We start from the raw sequence: 17,935 nt of genomic DNA, 5'->3' as shown, positions 1-17,935 counted from the left end.
ACTCCTGGGCCTCTCGCCAACCCCCCACAGATGGTCGCAAACATCAGACACCCCTTTAGGGGAGCCCCACGTTTGCAACCCGGCTGGAAACCGCCAGGCGGAGAAGCGTGATGGGGAGTGGCGGTGTCTTAGTCCTGGGGGAAGGCGCAGCCGCTTCCAGGAGGAAACGGGCGTTTCCTTCCCACGCGCTCGGCGAGCTCTGGGTCCTGGCCCCGGGCCTCCACCCAGCCCCGCCCGGAGCTCTGGGAAAAGCCAGTCGCCACACACAGGCACACGCAGGCCCGGGGGCCGCGCCCAAAGGAGAGCGGCACCCACGGCCAATTGCTATGGCAACCCCGGGGTTCGTTCCATTCCCACCCCGCCGGTCCCCCCGCCTCCTGCCTGAGCTGCAGCCAACCGGCTTGTGCGCGTCCCAGGAGCGCGCTATAAAACCTGCGCTGTGGCGCTGGCCCGGGGCGAGCCCGACCTGGAGCGGGGCGAGCGGAGCCAATCTCCGACCTGGAAAAGGCCTATGAGAGCGACAGGGGAAAGCCTGAACATGCAGGGTGCGCAGAGCTCGAGTCTCGATCTGCCCAAGCAGTGCCTCTGCCTGGCTTTCCTGCTCCTCCATCTCCTGGGACAGGTGAGTGGCGCACTCACCAGGTGCCTCTGGTCACTTTCTGAGCAAAGCCCCGGCTCGATCCCTGGCTCACTGGACTTTCCAGCGACCCTGATGAGAAGTTTCTCCTTCTGGTCTTTCCCGCCCGCAGGTCGCTGCGGCTGAGCGTTGCCCCTCCTCTTGCCCGGCCACGTGCCCCCCAAAGCCGCCGACCTGCGCCCCCGGGGTTAGAGCGGTGCTGGACGACTGCTCCTGCTGCCTGGTCTGCGCTCGCCAGCGCGGCGAGAGCTGCTCGGTGCTGCTGCCGTGCGAGGAGAGCCGCGGCCTCTTCTGTGACCGCAGAGCGGACCCCAGCGCCCAGACTGGCATCTGCATGGGTAAACCTGCCCCCATCCCGCCACCTGACCTCCTGTCTCTCGATAGCGGAGCTGTCCCCTCTTTCCTCTCCTCTTCTCTTTGTTCCCAGAGGGTGATGCGCAAATACTAATAGTGATGCCTTAGTTGATGTTTATGGAGCGCCTGTGCCAGGGATGGTCTGGGGTCGCGTGGGGTTTGGAGGAGAGCCAGAAGCTCGAAGGAAACCTGCCCTCCCGTGGAGGTGAGAAGCGTTGGTCACTTGCCTCCCTAGAGAAGAATCCAAATAGACTGGGAGCAGAGCAGAGTTAAGGGCCAGTGAAGTCATTTCCTATCCACATTTCCAGGGGACGCTTGGGGGGTGATGGAAACTTGGGCTTACTCACAGGCTCAGAGTTCCCCCAGCTGTAGCCATTCACGTTTGTTTTCACACCTGTCATTGTCCCATTTGAGCCAAAGCAGCCCCTACTCTCCTGGGACCTATGGAACCCCTCTATGAGTTGTGAGTAAAATCAAGCTGGTGAAACTCAATCAGTTGGGGATCAGTTTCCCACCTGGTGCACCATTTAGTTGGAGGCTGTCCCCACCTCCCTGGATGAGGGGGCTTGGGATAGTCTTTTAGCTTCTTTTCTAAACTAGCAATGATTTATTGCGCTGGAATGCTAAAGAATCTGAAGCCCTTCCCAGTCTGTCCAGTTAACCTGTTTGGAGACTGAAGTGCTCTGTTTTCCTTTTTAATTCTGAGCTCCTGGAATAGGAGAATCTAAGGAGGTTCTTGCAAAACGACCTTTTCATTGGGAGCAAAAGCTGTGGGACCTTGGGAGTGTCACTTCATGGTTTGGCCCCTCTTCCTTCATCAGTAACATGAGTGTCAGGACTGGGTGGTCTTGAGTGTCTCTTCTTCCTCTGGGAAGCTCCATGAGGACATCTCTCTACTGGTGACAGATCAGCAACCAGATGCCTTCAACTAGAGAAAGAATGAATTGGGGTTTGGAACATGTGCTGTGCATCTTCTATAGCTTCTCCAGTGCATCCTGTTCTTTTTTTTTTTCCTTTCCCCTTCCCTCTCTGCTCTTCTTCCCCAAGACTCTTCACCACCCCATTAATAATCACTGTAGCCCACCAAGCTCCTCTGTCCATGGGATTTCCCAGGCAAGAGTACTGGAGGGGGGTAGCCATTTCCTTCTCCAGGGGACCTTCCCGACCCAGGGATCGAACTCAGATCTCCTGCATTGCAGGCAGGTGTTTTAATGTCTGAGCCACCAGGGAAGCCCCTTCCCTCTCTGGTCTTCTTCCCCATGATTCTAGCGGTAGAAGGAGACAACTGTGTGTTCGATGGAGTCATCTACCAGAGTGGGGAGACCTTCCAGCCAAGTTGCAAATACCAGTGCGCCTGCCAAGATGGACAGGTTGGCTGTGTGCCCCGCTGTGAAGAGGACTTGCTACTGCCCCAGCCCGACTGCCCAGCTCCCAGAAAAGTTAAAGTGCCGGGGGAGTGCTGTGAAAAGTGGATCTGTGACTCCAAAGAGACGGGGACATTAGGGGGCCTCCAGACCCTTCCAGGTGAGAAATTCAACATACCTGAATTTAACAGCCCCAGCACAGGAGGAAATGCAGGCAGGAAGGACGTGTGCTCTCTGGGATTTGCAGTGAGAAACCGGCTTCAGTTTCTGGCCATTCATTCGTGGAGTCCAGCTGGCCCACGGAGATTAGACACATCACGTGTGGGAATCCCAGCCAAGTTATGGAAGTATGCACACAGCCTCTCCTGAAGAAGAGTCATGTTCAGTCGTTCTTTTGAGTCATAGGAGTAATTTTTGTAGTCTTATTACATGACTACTATTTATATTTTAGTCTGTCTCACTTGACCCTTGTTAACATTGCAAAGGTATGTTTTGGAAACTTTATGCAAAACACACAATTGATATAGCTTCTATATTTATGGCTAGAGTCAATTTATGTGAGTCACTCAGTCATGTCCAACTCTTTGCAGCCCCATGGACTGTAGCTCTCCAGGCTCCTCTGTCCATGGAATTCTCCAGCCAAGACTATGGGAGCGGTTAGCCATTCCCTTCCCCAGGGGATCTTCCCAACCCAGGGATTGAACCCAGGTTTCCCACATGGCAGGAAGATTTTTTACCATGTGAGCCAATGGGGAAGGCTATCAATTCAAGGGGAATGCCTTTTAGGTCATGCGAAGGGCCTGGTGACAGCTCTTTCTTCTCCGGATTCTGTCAACTACCTATGCACTCTTAAGACTATCTCCCCTAAGGAATGCCATCCCTGCACAAGTGTCACAGAGAAATGCCACCTTTCTAGATGCTGCAGGAAGGATCAAGTGACACTTTAGGATCTTTGTTTGCTTTTCCTTTTGCTTTGACTCATAAAGGAGATGATTTTTTTTTTTTTTTTTTTTGGAAGAGCAAAAATTCAAGATCCAGTAGAGAATATTTTAGAAGCCATTAGTCAGCCAGATTATTTACACTGGCAGGACACAGAAATTTACAGTCTTTCTGAAGTGAGGAATTATCAGCCATGCCTTACAGATAGGAAAATCGCCATGTAAGGGAGGAGATGTGCCCAGCATATTAAGGCCAGCATATTAAGTGTTGAGACTGAACTGTCTGAAAGTGACTGTATCCCACAACCCAGACAACCAGTTGCACCTCCCTAAGGCAGAGTTTTACTTTCATCACTATTTTGAGTTGGTTGGTTCTACTTTCTCATCCAATTACAATTTTTAACTGATCATCTTTCTAGACAAAAATCATATGTTGAAATCATGTGATTTCAGTACAGTTTATGGAATGGTTGTTGATGCTATACAGTGCTATATTCTTAAAACTACTAAGCTTCTCAAAGACAGGTTCTCCTAAACGTCTCATGAACAAATTGGACAGTCATTCTACAAAGATTTCTTGAAGGTCAACTGTGTGCTAGGCATTGTGCCACCTGTTTGGGGCTTATAAATACAGAGTTCCAGTCTGTCCCCTGAAAGCACCTGAGTTGAGCAGGTACCCGATTGGATGAGATGCTTTTTCTAATGACGGTTGAAAGGACCACTCTGCCATCCCCATGTTTCACTCAATAGTGCTGTCTTTTTTCCAAAATCCCATAGCCTACAGGACAGAAGCCACTCTAGGAGTTGCAGTCTCAGACTCAAGTATCAACTGCATCGAACAGACCACAGAGTGGAGTGCATGTTCCAAGAGCTGTGGCATGGGTTTTTCCACCCGAGTCACCAACAGGAATCCTCACTGTGAAATGGTGAAGCAGACCCGGCTCTGCATGGTGCGGCCCTGTGACCAAGAGCACAGGCAGCCAACAGACAAGGTACAAGCCTGGGGGAAGCCTCCCGTGACAGAGGAGGTGGCCTTGCTCATTGGGCCCTGTGCCTTAGCAAGTCTCTGTGATGTTAGTTGACTCTGCAGTCAGCTCCAGTAGAGGATAGAGGAGTTTACCCTTTTTTTTTTTTCTCTCTCTCTCTTTAATGCATTGAAATATCCTAAGGAACTCACAGCAGGTAAAGAGGGAGAGGTCAGGAACGTCCCGGTGGTCCAGTGGTTAAGACTCCATGCTTCCATTACAGGGGGCACGGATTCAATCCCGGGTCAGGGAACTAAGATCTACATGCCACGTGGTGCCACCAAAAAAGAAAAAAGAGGGAGAGGTTGGACAACTCCAATACTGTCCCCAATTGAGACAAGTCTGGCAAATCTCATTTCATCCTGGAAAAACACAGTTACTCAGTGATCAAGCATGCTTGATTTTAGAGAGGTCATTTCTGAGGCCAGTTGTCTTCACCCTTTAGGTTTAGTCTGAAAGGAGCAACAGAGTAGGGACCACATCTGCCTTCCAAATCCTTCCGTCCTCCACATCCTACCCGGAATGTACTGTGTGCTTGATAAACAACTGTGGATGAATAAATGAATGGGTGTCTGGGAATTATTTTCAGTCTTTCAAAAAGCCTAGTGCCACCAGTACATTTGCCAGGAAGAAGTGATACGTGCCAAATAAAATAGCACATTGTTTTCCTTTTTTTGCTGGAATGATATCAAATCAGTGTGTTAATGCTGAGCAGAAGGCATGCAGTTCAGAAGCTCTCATTGGTTCCTGATGACATCACAGTCCTTGTTAGCAGACCCCGAGATCAGATAAATGCAATACTCAAATGAAACTAGTTGATGGACCCTTGTACAAACCTAAAGCCAAAATAAAACAGTCCCTAGCAATGAAAGATTTACATATCTCTCCACTGAGGCAATATCATCTCATGCTTAAGAGTACAACTCTGGAGCCAGACAGCCTGACTTTAAATCCTGGCTTCTCATATTAGCTGTGGGACTTGGGTGATTTTCTTAACCTTTAAGCCTCAGTTCCTTCCCTTACATAACAGAGACATTAACAGTAGCTACAGTTCCTTACACAGAGTTGTCATGAAGATTAAATTCTATGTATCTGCAAAGTGCTGGGCATAGATTGCTGCCCTGGCTCTCAGATGCTCAGCTGAGTCTGACTCTTTGCGACCCATGGACTGTAGCCCACTGGGTTCCTCTGTCCGTGGGATTCTCTAAGAATACTGGAGTGGGTTGCCATTTCCTCCTCTAGGGAATCTTCCCTACCCAGGGATTGAACTCTGGGGCTCTTACATCTCCTGCACTGCAGGTGGATTCTTTACCACTAGCGCCACCTGGGAAGCATAGATTACCGTATTAATATACATATCATTACTTGATATTAACTATTATTTCTGTTATTGGTAAAATAAGAGTCTCTAGTGGTTGCATTGTTATATGGCTACTTAACTCTCTGACTTTTTAAGATCCATTCTAACTTTATGCTTCTTCTACTAGTTTAGAAAGAACACCTAGAAAAACCTTCCTGTCTGTTTCTGTCCCTTCATCTCTCTCTCTCTCTCTCACTCAGTCACACACACACAAATGCTGCAGACCTTGTGCCTTTTGGTTTATATTGGCAAAAACATACACTAAGTATTAAATATCAACAAAGAAAAAGCAAGAGCCTTTAAGTACTGTCAAGAACATAGTACTTTATTCCATAAGGTTTTTCCATGCCATGGCTTTAATATTTTGCTTTTTCTACTGTTTCTTTTTCCAGAATTTATAGTTTTTCTTATAAAAAATATAATATTGCACCCAGTTTAATATTATGAGATATTATATTTAAGATATTTATTTATAGTGTGTATATATATATATTTCATTAGAAGTCCAGAAATGTGCTCAGAATCTAGGGAAATGCTAGCTCAATAATCATTACTTCCTTGTCACTGAAAGATTCTTAAATATGAAACAGTGCTTCTGTAAGTGTGGTCCCCAGACCAGCAGCATCATCTAAGAACTTTTTAGAATTGCAAATTACAGGGATCCACATCAGATCTACTGAATCAAAACCCTGGGTTTAAGACCCAACAATGTGTGTTTTAGCAATGTTTAGTACATTTTCATGCACTCTTAAAGCTTTAGAGCTACTGATTTTAGAGAATTCCAAGTCTCATCACTCCACGATTTATGGACTGTGCCTAAAAAGGTGAAAAGCAGTGGAGAATTGTGACAGATTAGGCGAAGAAATCTAGGTGGGAAATTAACATATAATCGGTGTCTTACTGCATTATCAGTATTGGGGTTCTTCATCAGTAATTACTAATGGAATGTTGAATAAGTTCCCTACTTACCATGCCTTCATGGAAAATAACCTTTAATCCCACTGTCTTAAACTTTCTTGAGGTCACAGTGTAATATCAGCAGAAAAAATGAGCTTTGTGTCAGACAAATTCAGTTACTAGTCTTCTGATCACTTCAGCCTTCTGAGACTCCATTTACTCATCTATAAAACTTGGACAATTGCTCTTTACATGAATAATTGCTCCTTGTATGAGTGAATGTTGCTAATAAGGTTAAGTGAGTTAATGTCTGAAAAAATCTGAAACATTAGTAGGCTTGCAGTGATGCCATATTTATTCCATTTCTCTTTATAACACCTAAAGAATGTATCAGACTAAAACTAATGCTGGTTTTCTTATGATGGCTTGAAAAAGAAACTTTCTTTATCATGTATATGCATTCTAGGTAGGAAGGCAGATGAATGCAGGAAGCAGTTAAGAACTGTACCTGTCTGAAGGGCAAAGAATTTCCCAGAATCTCTTGGTTTATGTATCATGGCCCAGAACTTTGCCACAAGCTCCCAGATATTCTAGGGGAAGCAATACTTGTAGTGGACCACACTGCTAGAACAAAATTAACATTCTGTGAGCAAAGAAGAAAGAGCAACAGATATTGGGTAGGCAACTAGCAAGTTATTCCATATGCCTAAATGGGTCTCTCAGAGGAAAGATGGCCATTTCATGCATCTCTCCTTTTCTTTCTTAGAAAGGAAAAAAGTGTCTCCGTAGCATCAAGTCAATCAAAGCCATCCACCTGCAGTTTGAGAACTGCACAAGCCTGAACACCTACAAGCCCAGGTTCTGTGGGATCTGTAGCGATGGCCGATGCTGCACTCCCCACAACACCAAAACCATCCAGGTGGAGTTCCAGTGCTCCCCAGGGCAGATCCTCAAGAAGCCAGTGATGGTCATCGGGACCTGCACCTGTCACAACAACTGTCCTCACAGCAACTCGTCTTTCCTCTAAGACTTAAAGCCAAACACCAGCGGAGGGAAGATGTAACGTGTCCCTTGAGAATCCCACCTGCAGAGGCAAACTGCAGCCACCCACCATCAAATGAATATAAGAAAGATTACGAAGAATTATTATCCTCCTCTGAGTCTCATGTATTTTCTGTGGTCAAATAAGGTCAGTTATATCTGTCTTTGTTTTCATGAAGGATATGATTAACTGTAAACCTGGAATCAAGGTAAGCTCAGGAGAGTACTTAGGGATGACTTTTTCTTTTACATGTTTACTACACACATTTACTACACATTTACTACATGTCAAAACTTCTATAAATTTCAGAAATCAGATACAGATCTTCCTGTGTAAACAGTATCATATTGTGCTCATCTTGTTATACACTTGTGAAATTTCAAGAAAAGGTCACTGTAATGAATGACATGGTGAAGTCCAAGGTCATACTGAGAGTATTGCCATATAAATATTTCACCATAGATTGAGGATTGACCTAAGGGTTCTCTGTGGAGCACTCTTTTTCAGTGACTCAACTCTGAACTTCAAATTCTGAGATCTGATGAAACATATAGTTCTCCAACTTGAAATCTGTTTTCTGTCTACATGGAAAACAAGCTATATCTACACAAATGGAAGCTTATTAATTAAGTGCACTGGTGTCGTAAACTGGCTCCATTTCAGACAAGTTGACTCCTTTCCAAAAGAAAGAAGCTAAACAGAAAACTACCCCTTATGCAGAGATGACCAGCCTCTATCAGCCCTTGGACATTTGTATGTGTCTGGAGGTTCCTGGGGATCACTAGTTTTTTAATTCAGAAGAAGCAGAACACATCAGCAGGGTTCCTCTTACCTTACTAATGAATAAACTGAGGCCCAAAGCACCTGATTACAACTTTTGGTAACTTTCAAATATGCTGGTAGTGGAATTTTGAAAAAGAAAAACAAAATCAACATGACTGCAGTGGCGAGATACCGCAAACTCCATGGGGGTTCAGAATTATTGTACAGATGCCCCAAACTTATCCTTGGGTCTTAGTTAGGCAAACTCATGAACAAGATATATGCATCTACATACATTTATCTAACTTGTCAGGCTATAAGATAGACTGCAAACTTAAATGTATACATCCTTCTATTGTCACCCTATGTGTTCAGCTTTTCTCCTTTAAAGTATTTATATAAATATAAATTATACATTTTAAAAAATATTCTTTTTTACTTTCGCTACTTGTTGGACATTACTAAATAAACATTATCTTATCAAAGTGTGACTCTGCTATTAGTTTTGTGCTTCTGAGTTGTTTATTGAGAGTATAAATTAAATTAAAATTTACTAATTAAATCAGATAACAAGTGACAGCATCTATTGAAAGCAAAGTGGATACTTTTAGATGAACTTAACATTTCTGATCAGAAGGAAAACAAAAGACCGTTGTTAATTTGGTGATCTCTATTGCCAAGGCCTCAGATATTCTCCACTCTTTTTACTCAATCCAATATCTAGAACCCTGATATTTTTTTCTGGACAGCCTTTGAGATACCTCCATATATTAAAAATTGAACTTGTGGTTGGACCAAACAAAACTCACCTTACTGTCTGCCTTATCTAGTTAAAGTACCCCCCCCATTCTCTCAATTAGCCAACTTAAATTGCCAAAAGTGTCTTCTTTTTTAAATTGAAGTATAGCTGATTTACAACATTATATTTGTTTTAGGTGTACAAATAGTGATTCTATATTTTTATAGTTTATACTCCATTTACAGTTGTTATGAAATATTGGCTATATCCCCTGTGCTATACAGTGTATCCTTGTATCTTGTTTATTTTATACATAATAGTTTCGGCCTCCTAATCCCCTACCCCTATCTTGTCCCTCCTGCCTTCCCTCTCCCCTTTGGTGACCACTAGTTTGCTCTCTGTATCTGTGAATCTTTCTGTTGTGTTATATTATATTCATTCATTTTGTTTTTCAGCTTCCATATATGTGATAACATATAGTATGTGTCTTTCTCATCTTTCTCTGTCTATTTCACTTAGCATAATACCCTCTAGGTCCATCCACATTGTTACAAATGGCAGAATTTCATTCCTTTTTAGGGCTGAGTAATATTCTATTTTGTGTGTGTATGTGTATATATACATATGTATGTCCATTCATCTGGGGATGGGCACTTAGGTTGCTCCTGTATCTTGGCTAATACACTAATGCTGCTACGAGCACTGGGGCTCCTGATGCCAGGATTACCTTGATCAGCCTGCCTTTACTCAGTGTCCAGTGGTGATGCAGAACACAGTCATAAGCAGGGCTGTCATCTGGGCAGCGTGAGGGCTAGAGTTAATATAACTCTGTGTTTTAAAGTTTCTGGTCGATGCACTGGTTCTCTGGTTCTTTCATAATTTTTTTAGAAAAAGTTTCCTTAATTCCTAACTTCAATTCCCCGAGCTGCAAGCCTTATTCCCACCCATAACTTTAGCTAGCTTCTATTTGCCTTTTAAAATAGACTAGAAAGGACTTCCCTGGTGATACACTGGGTAAGAATCTGCTTGCCAGTGCAGGGGACACAGGTTTGATCCCTGGTCCGGGAAGATTCCACATGCCACGGAACAACTAAGCCCGTGCCCCACAACTGCTGAGCCTGCATGCTGCAACTACTGAAGCCCGCACGTCTAGAGCCTGTGCTGTGCAACAAGAGGATCACCACAGTGAGAAGCTGTGTACTGCAATGAAGAGAAGCCCTTGCTCTCTGCAACTAGAGAAAGCCCACGTGCAGCAACAAAGACCTGGCACAACCATAAATCAATCATTTTTTTTTTTAAAGATAGATTGGAAAGCCAGTTTTATATCTAGGAGTTTATTCAAAGGAAATTATCAAGGGGTGCTGACTTTGATTTCATACTTACTTTGTACTGAGCACTTCACCATCATTATATTGTTTAATTTGCATAATAATCCTACAATGTAGACACTCTTCCCCATATTACAATTGAGGGAACATCTAACATTTTTTAAATAAATGTTTAAAAGGAACTGGTGGACCTAGAACTTAAATCAATGTCCTTCTGCTATCTTGTAGATCCCTGCAAAGATTATCTGCAAAACTATTCAATCCAATGTTGTTCATAAGAGCAAAATAGGAAGACTCTGAGGTCCAAAAGTACATGTTTGATTAGATAAATCCCAGGACATCCATTATGATGAAGAACAAAGCAATATTTAAAATGAAAATGTCAGAAAATACTTACCCCCATAAAACATATAAAATTTTGAAAAGAGTGATTTGTTTTTAAGTTTCCATGAATTGAAAAAACTCTGAGAAAATGGGCAACAAAATATTAGCAATTATGTCAAATTGGAGTCATATTTTCCCCTTTTTTGTGATTTCTTTTTGAACCTTTTTTTAAACTTAGGACATTTTTGTTGTTGTTATTTAGTTGCTAAGTCATGTCTAACTCTTCTGCCACCCCATAAACTGTAGCCCACCAGGCCCCTCTGTCCATGGGATTTCCCAGGCAAGAATACTGGAGTGGGTTGCCATTTCCTTTTCCAGGGGATCTTCCTGACCCAGGGATTGAACTGAGTTTCCTGTGTTTCTTGCATTGGCAGGCAGGTTCTTCACAGCTGAGCCACCAGGGAAATCCAACTTATACTACCTGTAATATGATGAGAAGAGCAACAACAGGAAAATAAAATAGCAAGTCTGAATTCACATATCCCTTCAAACACAATTTTCTTTCACACCTCTGCCCATTCATCCTGCACTGGCTGCCCCTGCCAGCATGCAAAACATTTATCAATTCATTCATTTTGTTCTTTCAGAAAATACTTACTGACTGCATTTGTGTGCCTAGCATAGTTTTAAGTCCTGAGAATACAGTCATGAATAAAACAAACAATAAAATAAATGTTACTCTTCTCCCTGGAAATGACTCACTATAGGCTTCAGCAAGCAAAAAGCAGTAAACAAAAAGTCAAAGAAGATAAAGCCTAAGAAGATTATTAAACTAAGGTGACCTAATAGTTTCTGGGTGGGTAATTTATCTGGAGGTAGTGAAGGTGTTTCTTTCTGAAGATGTAGTATTTCATCTTACATCTGAATCACTAAGATTAGGAGGGAGAATCTTCAAAGCTGAGATAACAGCTTAGGATTAAAAAAAAAAAAAAAAAAAAAACAGCATCTGGAATAAGCTTGGAGCTTCATTAAAAAATACCCAGGTGGCTGGAGCAATATGGAGGCAGGTGATGTTACAAATGCAGGGGCTCAAACGTGTAGGGCTCGCCCCTATCATACTAGCTTTCACATCATTTACAACTAATTCTTTAAAAATCCCATTACAATGAGCATCTTGAGGCCAACATTTTAGTCTTCTTTGTAAAGAAGTACCTGGGCTTTCCCTGATGACTTAATAGGTAATGAATCTGCCTGCCATGCAGGAGACACAGGAGACGTGGGTTCAATCCCTGGGTCAGGAAGATCCTCTGGAAAGGAAATGGCAACCCACTCCAGTATTCTGCCTGGGAAATCCCATGGACAGAGGAGCCTGGGGAGCTACAGTCTAATGGATCGCAAAGAGTTGGACACCATGAAGCGTGCATGCAACACAGCCTGGCACACAGCAGGACCTCACTCATTGAATGAGTGGATGGATGGATATATGAGTGAATCAATGAACTATGCATTGACAAAAGATAAAATGTTCTTCGAAATAGATGTTAGGCTCTTAAACTCTCGTTTTCAGTGTCACTGTCACTATAATTTTCTTTATCTTTCACTTAGAGGTCTTCAACTCTCTATTACCTACAAACACACATATATGCATTCCTGAAATCATGATTTCAGATAGTTGGGAAAAAAATGTGATCTGATCTACAAATACTTATTAACTCTAGAACGTTCTAGTAATACAGAAATGAAAGCAATATTTACAGAGCAGAGTTTAAGACTGCAGAAAGAGTACAGGTTTGGGAGTTATTCAAGCTTGGGTTTGCAAATCAGGTCTGTTCTTTCCCAGCTTTGGGATATTGGGCAATTTGGACACACCCTCTGTGTCTTGGTGTCATACCTGTACGATGAAATCATGATCTTGAGAGAGTAGCCAATCACCCTAAGTTGTCCTGAACTGATATGGTCCCTGGGACTCAGGAATTTCAGTTGTAAAATCAAGACAGTCCCAGGCAAAGTTGGATGAAATGGTCATCCTAGGTACCAAATACATATTGTTGTAACTTAATGTGTGTTCATAAGCACTTGGTCATGCCAGGCACACAGTAGGCCAGCAAATGACAGCTGCTAAAATGAAATTCTCCAGTAGAGTCAAGCACCACCCCTTAATCATGCATGTCATGTGCAGAGGCAGACATTACTGACCTCAGGAAAAGACCAAGAGATTCAAAGAAAGTTAATGACCTATTAAGGGCACAGTGAATGAAGGGGCTGGGATTCAAACTCAGAGTCTGCATGAGCTCAGAGCCAAAGTTCTTTCCTTTCTACAGCGCCACAGACACTGAGGCCAAGTATATTTTCAGCAACCAAAACAATTCCAACAGTTTTCATTTTTGTGCTGTTTTCCCAAACTATAAATGTTCTCTTTTAGAAACAGCATTGCAAAGTCGTGAGCTTGTTGAGATCATTCTGTGAATGTGAAACTTTTGAAATCACTTAATTGCTGTTTAATGACAAGGCACACTTCATTGAAAATTAATGGAGGATTTTTCTTTTCTTTTGTCACTTGAGGATTCAATTCAACAATGCAGTGAGGACAGTTTTACTCTAGGAAATATGTTTGTCACACGCCTATCTGTGCTGGATGAGATTATTGATAAAGCTTTTGCTGGAGATTTCTGGACAGTATTAGATTTCCCTCCCAGTGTTTTCCTTGTAGATACACGTTGTCATGCTTCTGAACAGGTTTTGCTCCAAAAATGCTCAATGTTATAAGTCAGACCATCAAAACAGTATGTCCTTTTGGCTGTGCGCTATTGAGCTTAGTTTGAAGATTCATTTTTGTTGGAAGTCTATTCATCTTAACCACACCGCATGGTTCTTTCAGGCAGTGTTATGCTGTCTTGACCGCAGAGGGTTCACCAAATTCAATTACTGCTTCAATAACATTGCTGGCACTTGCTGAACTCTGAATAAAGAAGAATTCTCTGCAGCCATCCAGCTGAGGACTGTGAATTACTGTTACATTAAGCCAGCTGTTCTGGGGATAATTAGAAGGTGCCAAGGGTAAGGATGGCAAGGCCGTACAATTTTTCCTAAAGAATATATGTCTTTCTCTTTAGGACAAGAAACTGAAGGTGTAAATTTCAACCCAGGAAGCTCTACAAAAGAATATACAGTTCCATTCAAATGGCAACATTTCACAGAATAAAGAGCCCACCAGTACTTTTGGGCCAAAAGGATCTTGGAAAGAAATGCTTTATGATCCAAGAAGAGGATGTTGCTTGGACTTATATTTTATTAGCAAAATCCAAGAAGCGAGATCTGTTTGTAGCATAGATTCAGAAGTCTAGAAGAGGGCACAAAGTTCTTAGCCTGGGTTAAATAAGGGTCAGTATGTCCCCAAATGACCCAGATTTGTCCTGCTGAAGCAGGGCCATCCACAAGATTCTTGGGGGTCCTTGGCAGAGGAGATCCCAATAAATGTATGTTCTAGTTCCTTTGAAAGTTCAGCAGTGAGAATCTTCCCCAATATTTTTCAGAGGTTCTCAGCACCCAAGAAAAAGAATTAAAAACTACAAGTCTTATTGAGTGTGCCCTGTCATCTCTCCAATCTACATACCCTCATTCAAGAATATACTTCAATTTCATTCACCTCATTAGAACTGACTCAAATAGCTGAGTAACATTCCATTGTGTATATGTACCACAAATTTCTGGAACCTATTATACAGAGTGAAGTAAGTCAGAAAGTAAAGCACCAATACAGTATATTAACGCAGATATATGGAATTTAGAAAGATAGTAACAATGACCCTATGTGTAAGACAGCTAAAGAGACACAGATATGAACGGACTTTCGGACTTTGTGGGAGAGGCCAAGGGTGGGATGATTTGAGAGAATAGTATTGAAGCATGTATATTACCGTGTGTGAAGTAGATGACCAATCCAAGTTCAATACATGAAACAGAGCAGTCAAAGATACTGTGCTGAAACAACCCAGAGGGATGGGAAGGGGAGGGAGGTAGGAGGGCAGTTTGAGATGGGAGGGACACATGTATACCCATGGCTGATTCATGTCAATGTATGGCAAAAAACACCACAATATTGTAAAGCAATTAGCCTTCAATTAAAATACATTAATAAAAGACAAAAATATATATATACTTCAAGGTCACTTTCTCTAAGAAGTCCTCTCAACTGCACCCTTAAGTTTTGAACAGAACTGGGCCACTTTCCCCTTGTGCCTAAATGCTCCTCGTAGCAATTCTATCATAGCTACTAAAATGCCCTGCATCTGTTATTTGTTTTCATGTCTTTCTCCCATTAGACTCTAAGCTCCATGAGGGCAGGGACCTCCTTTGGTTTTCTTGCCACTGCCTCACATGGTGCTTTTCAAACTTCCATCACCTTACTCCAAACAGCTGAGCGTGGTGAACAACTACAACACAAATCCAGCATTTCAAGCTGAAGTTTCTAGGCCATGCCACATTCTTCTCTTAGAAGTTCACATAAATCTTGACTTTTCTTGAATCTGTCCATGCTTGTTTAAATATAAAAATAACATTTAAATTTTCTAATTGGCTAGTCAATTTTTACCACCTAAATCTTCAAGTAAAATTGATGCTACATAATGGTATTAAACTGAAACTTCTCATATTTCCTTGCACACTTCACATGGTCAGATTAGCAATAATAATAATAATTCCAAATTCTATCTCATTTTATGAGGCATCAATCTTAGGAAGTACTATTAACAATTTATACATCAAAAAGAAATAAATTCTTCCAAATGACCTAGGACATACCATCGATTATTAGTACAAAAGTCCCACTTTTAGAAGTACAAAAGGTTGTTAAATGTTTCTTTTAGAATATTTAAAATTTAAGAAGGAGATAAAGAAGGAGAGGATGGTGGAGGAGGGAAAGAATTAACATTTATCAAGCTTATTAGGTTCCAGACAACAGGCAAAGTCTTTTACATAGATGACCTCATTCACTTTACTCCTTATAAAAATCCTATGTGGGCGATACTATTTTATCTCAAAATTCCAGATGAGGAAAGCAAAGCTTTGGAAAGATGAACAGCTTATACAGAATCAAAAATCTATTATGTGGTAAGGATTGGATCTGAATTCTCCCGTTCCATATCCAGAATTTGTTTGTTTAATCCCTCTGCTTTACTATCTGTATCCTGGGTTACATGTACTTGTTTTGTCAAAAATTTTACTTTTGTTTCAGATTCCAAGGATTTGTTAACAAAAGAAACCACTCATTACACACAATTAAACAATTTCAATATGTAATAGATAGTTATTTAACTTAATTTCAATATACAATCATTAAAAGAGAAATAGAAACAAAGAACTGTAACAACACACACATCACTAAATGGAGAAAATCAGTATCCAGGCTTAAACAGCATGCTGGGAGGGCAAGTAACAGCAATGTGGACAAGGATGTGGACTTCCAACAACTCTCGTGGTTCTACCCACATGGATACTTACGGAGTACCTACTATAAGCCATGCACTCATAAATTTCATCTTTATCACCTTATTTTCCCTCACCACAACCCTAAAAGGTGAGCAATGTTACCCCACTTTACAGATAAGACTGATAAGGATTCACACTCCAGGGCACGTGGCTGTAGAGGCCAGACTTGTGATAGCATGACTCACCATCATTCCCAAGAGCCAGCAGTGCCCTTCCTCCTCCTTTTCTCTGTTATTATAATGAGCATTTTAAAGGTTGAACTCTCTGCAATAGAAGCACTTCCGTTTTTTGGATTAGAAAATAACCACCAAAGCCTTTAGATTTATTCTGGTCTTTCTAGACACTATGGTGATGAAATAAGCAGTGAAGTCTTTTTTTTTTTTTTTTTTTAATTTTATTGGAGTATTAGTTGCTTTACAATGTTGTGTTAGTTTCTGTTGTACAGCAAAGTGAATCAGTTATACATACACACATATCCTCTCTTTTTTAGATTTCTTTCCCATTTAGGACGTCACAGAACGCTGAGTAGAATCCCCTGTTCTATACAGTAGGTTCTCATTATTAGCTATTTTATACAAAATAGGGCATATACATCAGCTCCAACCTCACAATTCAGCCCACCCTTCCTTTCCCCCTTGTTACGTGTGAGTTTGTTCTCTACATCTATGTTTTTATTTCTGCTTTGCAAATAAGTTTAGCTGAATCTTTATTCTAGATTCCACATATAAGTCATGTTATATGATATCTGTTTTTCTCTTTATGACTTATTCACTCTGTATGACAGTCTCTAGGTCTACTTATGTCTCTACAAATGGCCCAATTTCATTCCCTTTTATGACTGAGTAATATCCCATTGTATATATGTACCACATCTCCCTTATCCATTCTTCTATTGATGGGCATTGAGGTTATTTCCATGCTCTGACTATTGTAAATAGTGCTGCAGTGCACACCAAGACACATGTATTATTTTGAATTATGGTTTTCTCCTGATATACACCCAGGAGTGAGTTTGCTAGTCATATGGTAGTTGTATTTCTAGTTTTTTGAGGTGTCTCCATTATGTTCTCCATAGTGGCTATACCAATTTACATTCCTAACAACAGTGTAAGAGGGTTCCCTTCTCTCTATACCCTTTCCAGCATTTGTTGTTTATAAATTTTTTGATGAAGCAATGGAGATACTAATTAAAACTGTATGTATACATCTCCAACTTGTTTGAGAGATTTAAAAAAATCAAACAGGAAACCAGCTACTAAAACTACATCTTACCAATCAAAGAATTTGGCTTTTCTATGGAGCCACTGATTCGTTGGACTGAAATAAGATATCAAGGTGCATCTATAAATGCAAAGATTTATAGATAGAGTCATTTAATTGGTCAGACCATTTTTTGAAATAGGTCATTTCATTCTAACAACTTGTTTATAACCCAAGTTACTAACTAGTTAATGACCATTCAATATCTTAAAAACAAGTCATTTGTTTAGTAGTGCCTATTACCATTTTAAAAGTTAGCCTTTATTATTTTTCCAAGAAAAATGTATTAATTAGTTAATACTTTCATTTGATCAAAGCTTGAGACTGTCTAAGGCCTGACCACACACCTCTTCTCCTATTAGACTGATCATCACAGATAATTCTTCCAATGTTGGACACAGGTTCTTAGACAAAAAGA

The 17,935-nt window shown here is 41.4% G+C and overlaps 1 protein-coding gene across 1 annotated transcript; it reads left to right on the top strand.

Moving 5' to 3' along the window:
* The first annotated feature begins 423 nt into the window (after positions 1–423).
* Positions 424–8,864, top strand: CCN3 (cellular communication network factor 3). The gene is made up of 5 exons (XM_019973926.2): positions 424–622; positions 750–975; positions 2,261–2,515; positions 4,071–4,285; positions 7,342–8,864. Exons 1-5 carry the CDS (start codon positions 512–514, stop codon positions 7,600–7,602), a joined length of 1,068 nt encoding a protein of 355 aa, XP_019829485.2. The 5' UTR covers positions 424–511; the 3' UTR covers positions 7,603–8,864.
* Positions 8,865–17,935: the final 9,071 nt, after the last annotated feature.

This window comes from Bos indicus, chromosome 14 (genome assembly GCF_029378745.1).
Source record: "Bos indicus isolate NIAB-ARS_2022 breed Sahiwal x Tharparkar chromosome 14, NIAB-ARS_B.indTharparkar_mat_pri_1.0, whole genome shotgun sequence".
NCBI classification, from domain to species: domain Eukaryota; kingdom Metazoa; phylum Chordata; class Mammalia; order Artiodactyla; family Bovidae; genus Bos; species Bos indicus.
The sequence above is the reverse complement of the archived record's forward strand: the minus strand, read 5'-3'. Positions and strand labels throughout refer to the sequence as shown.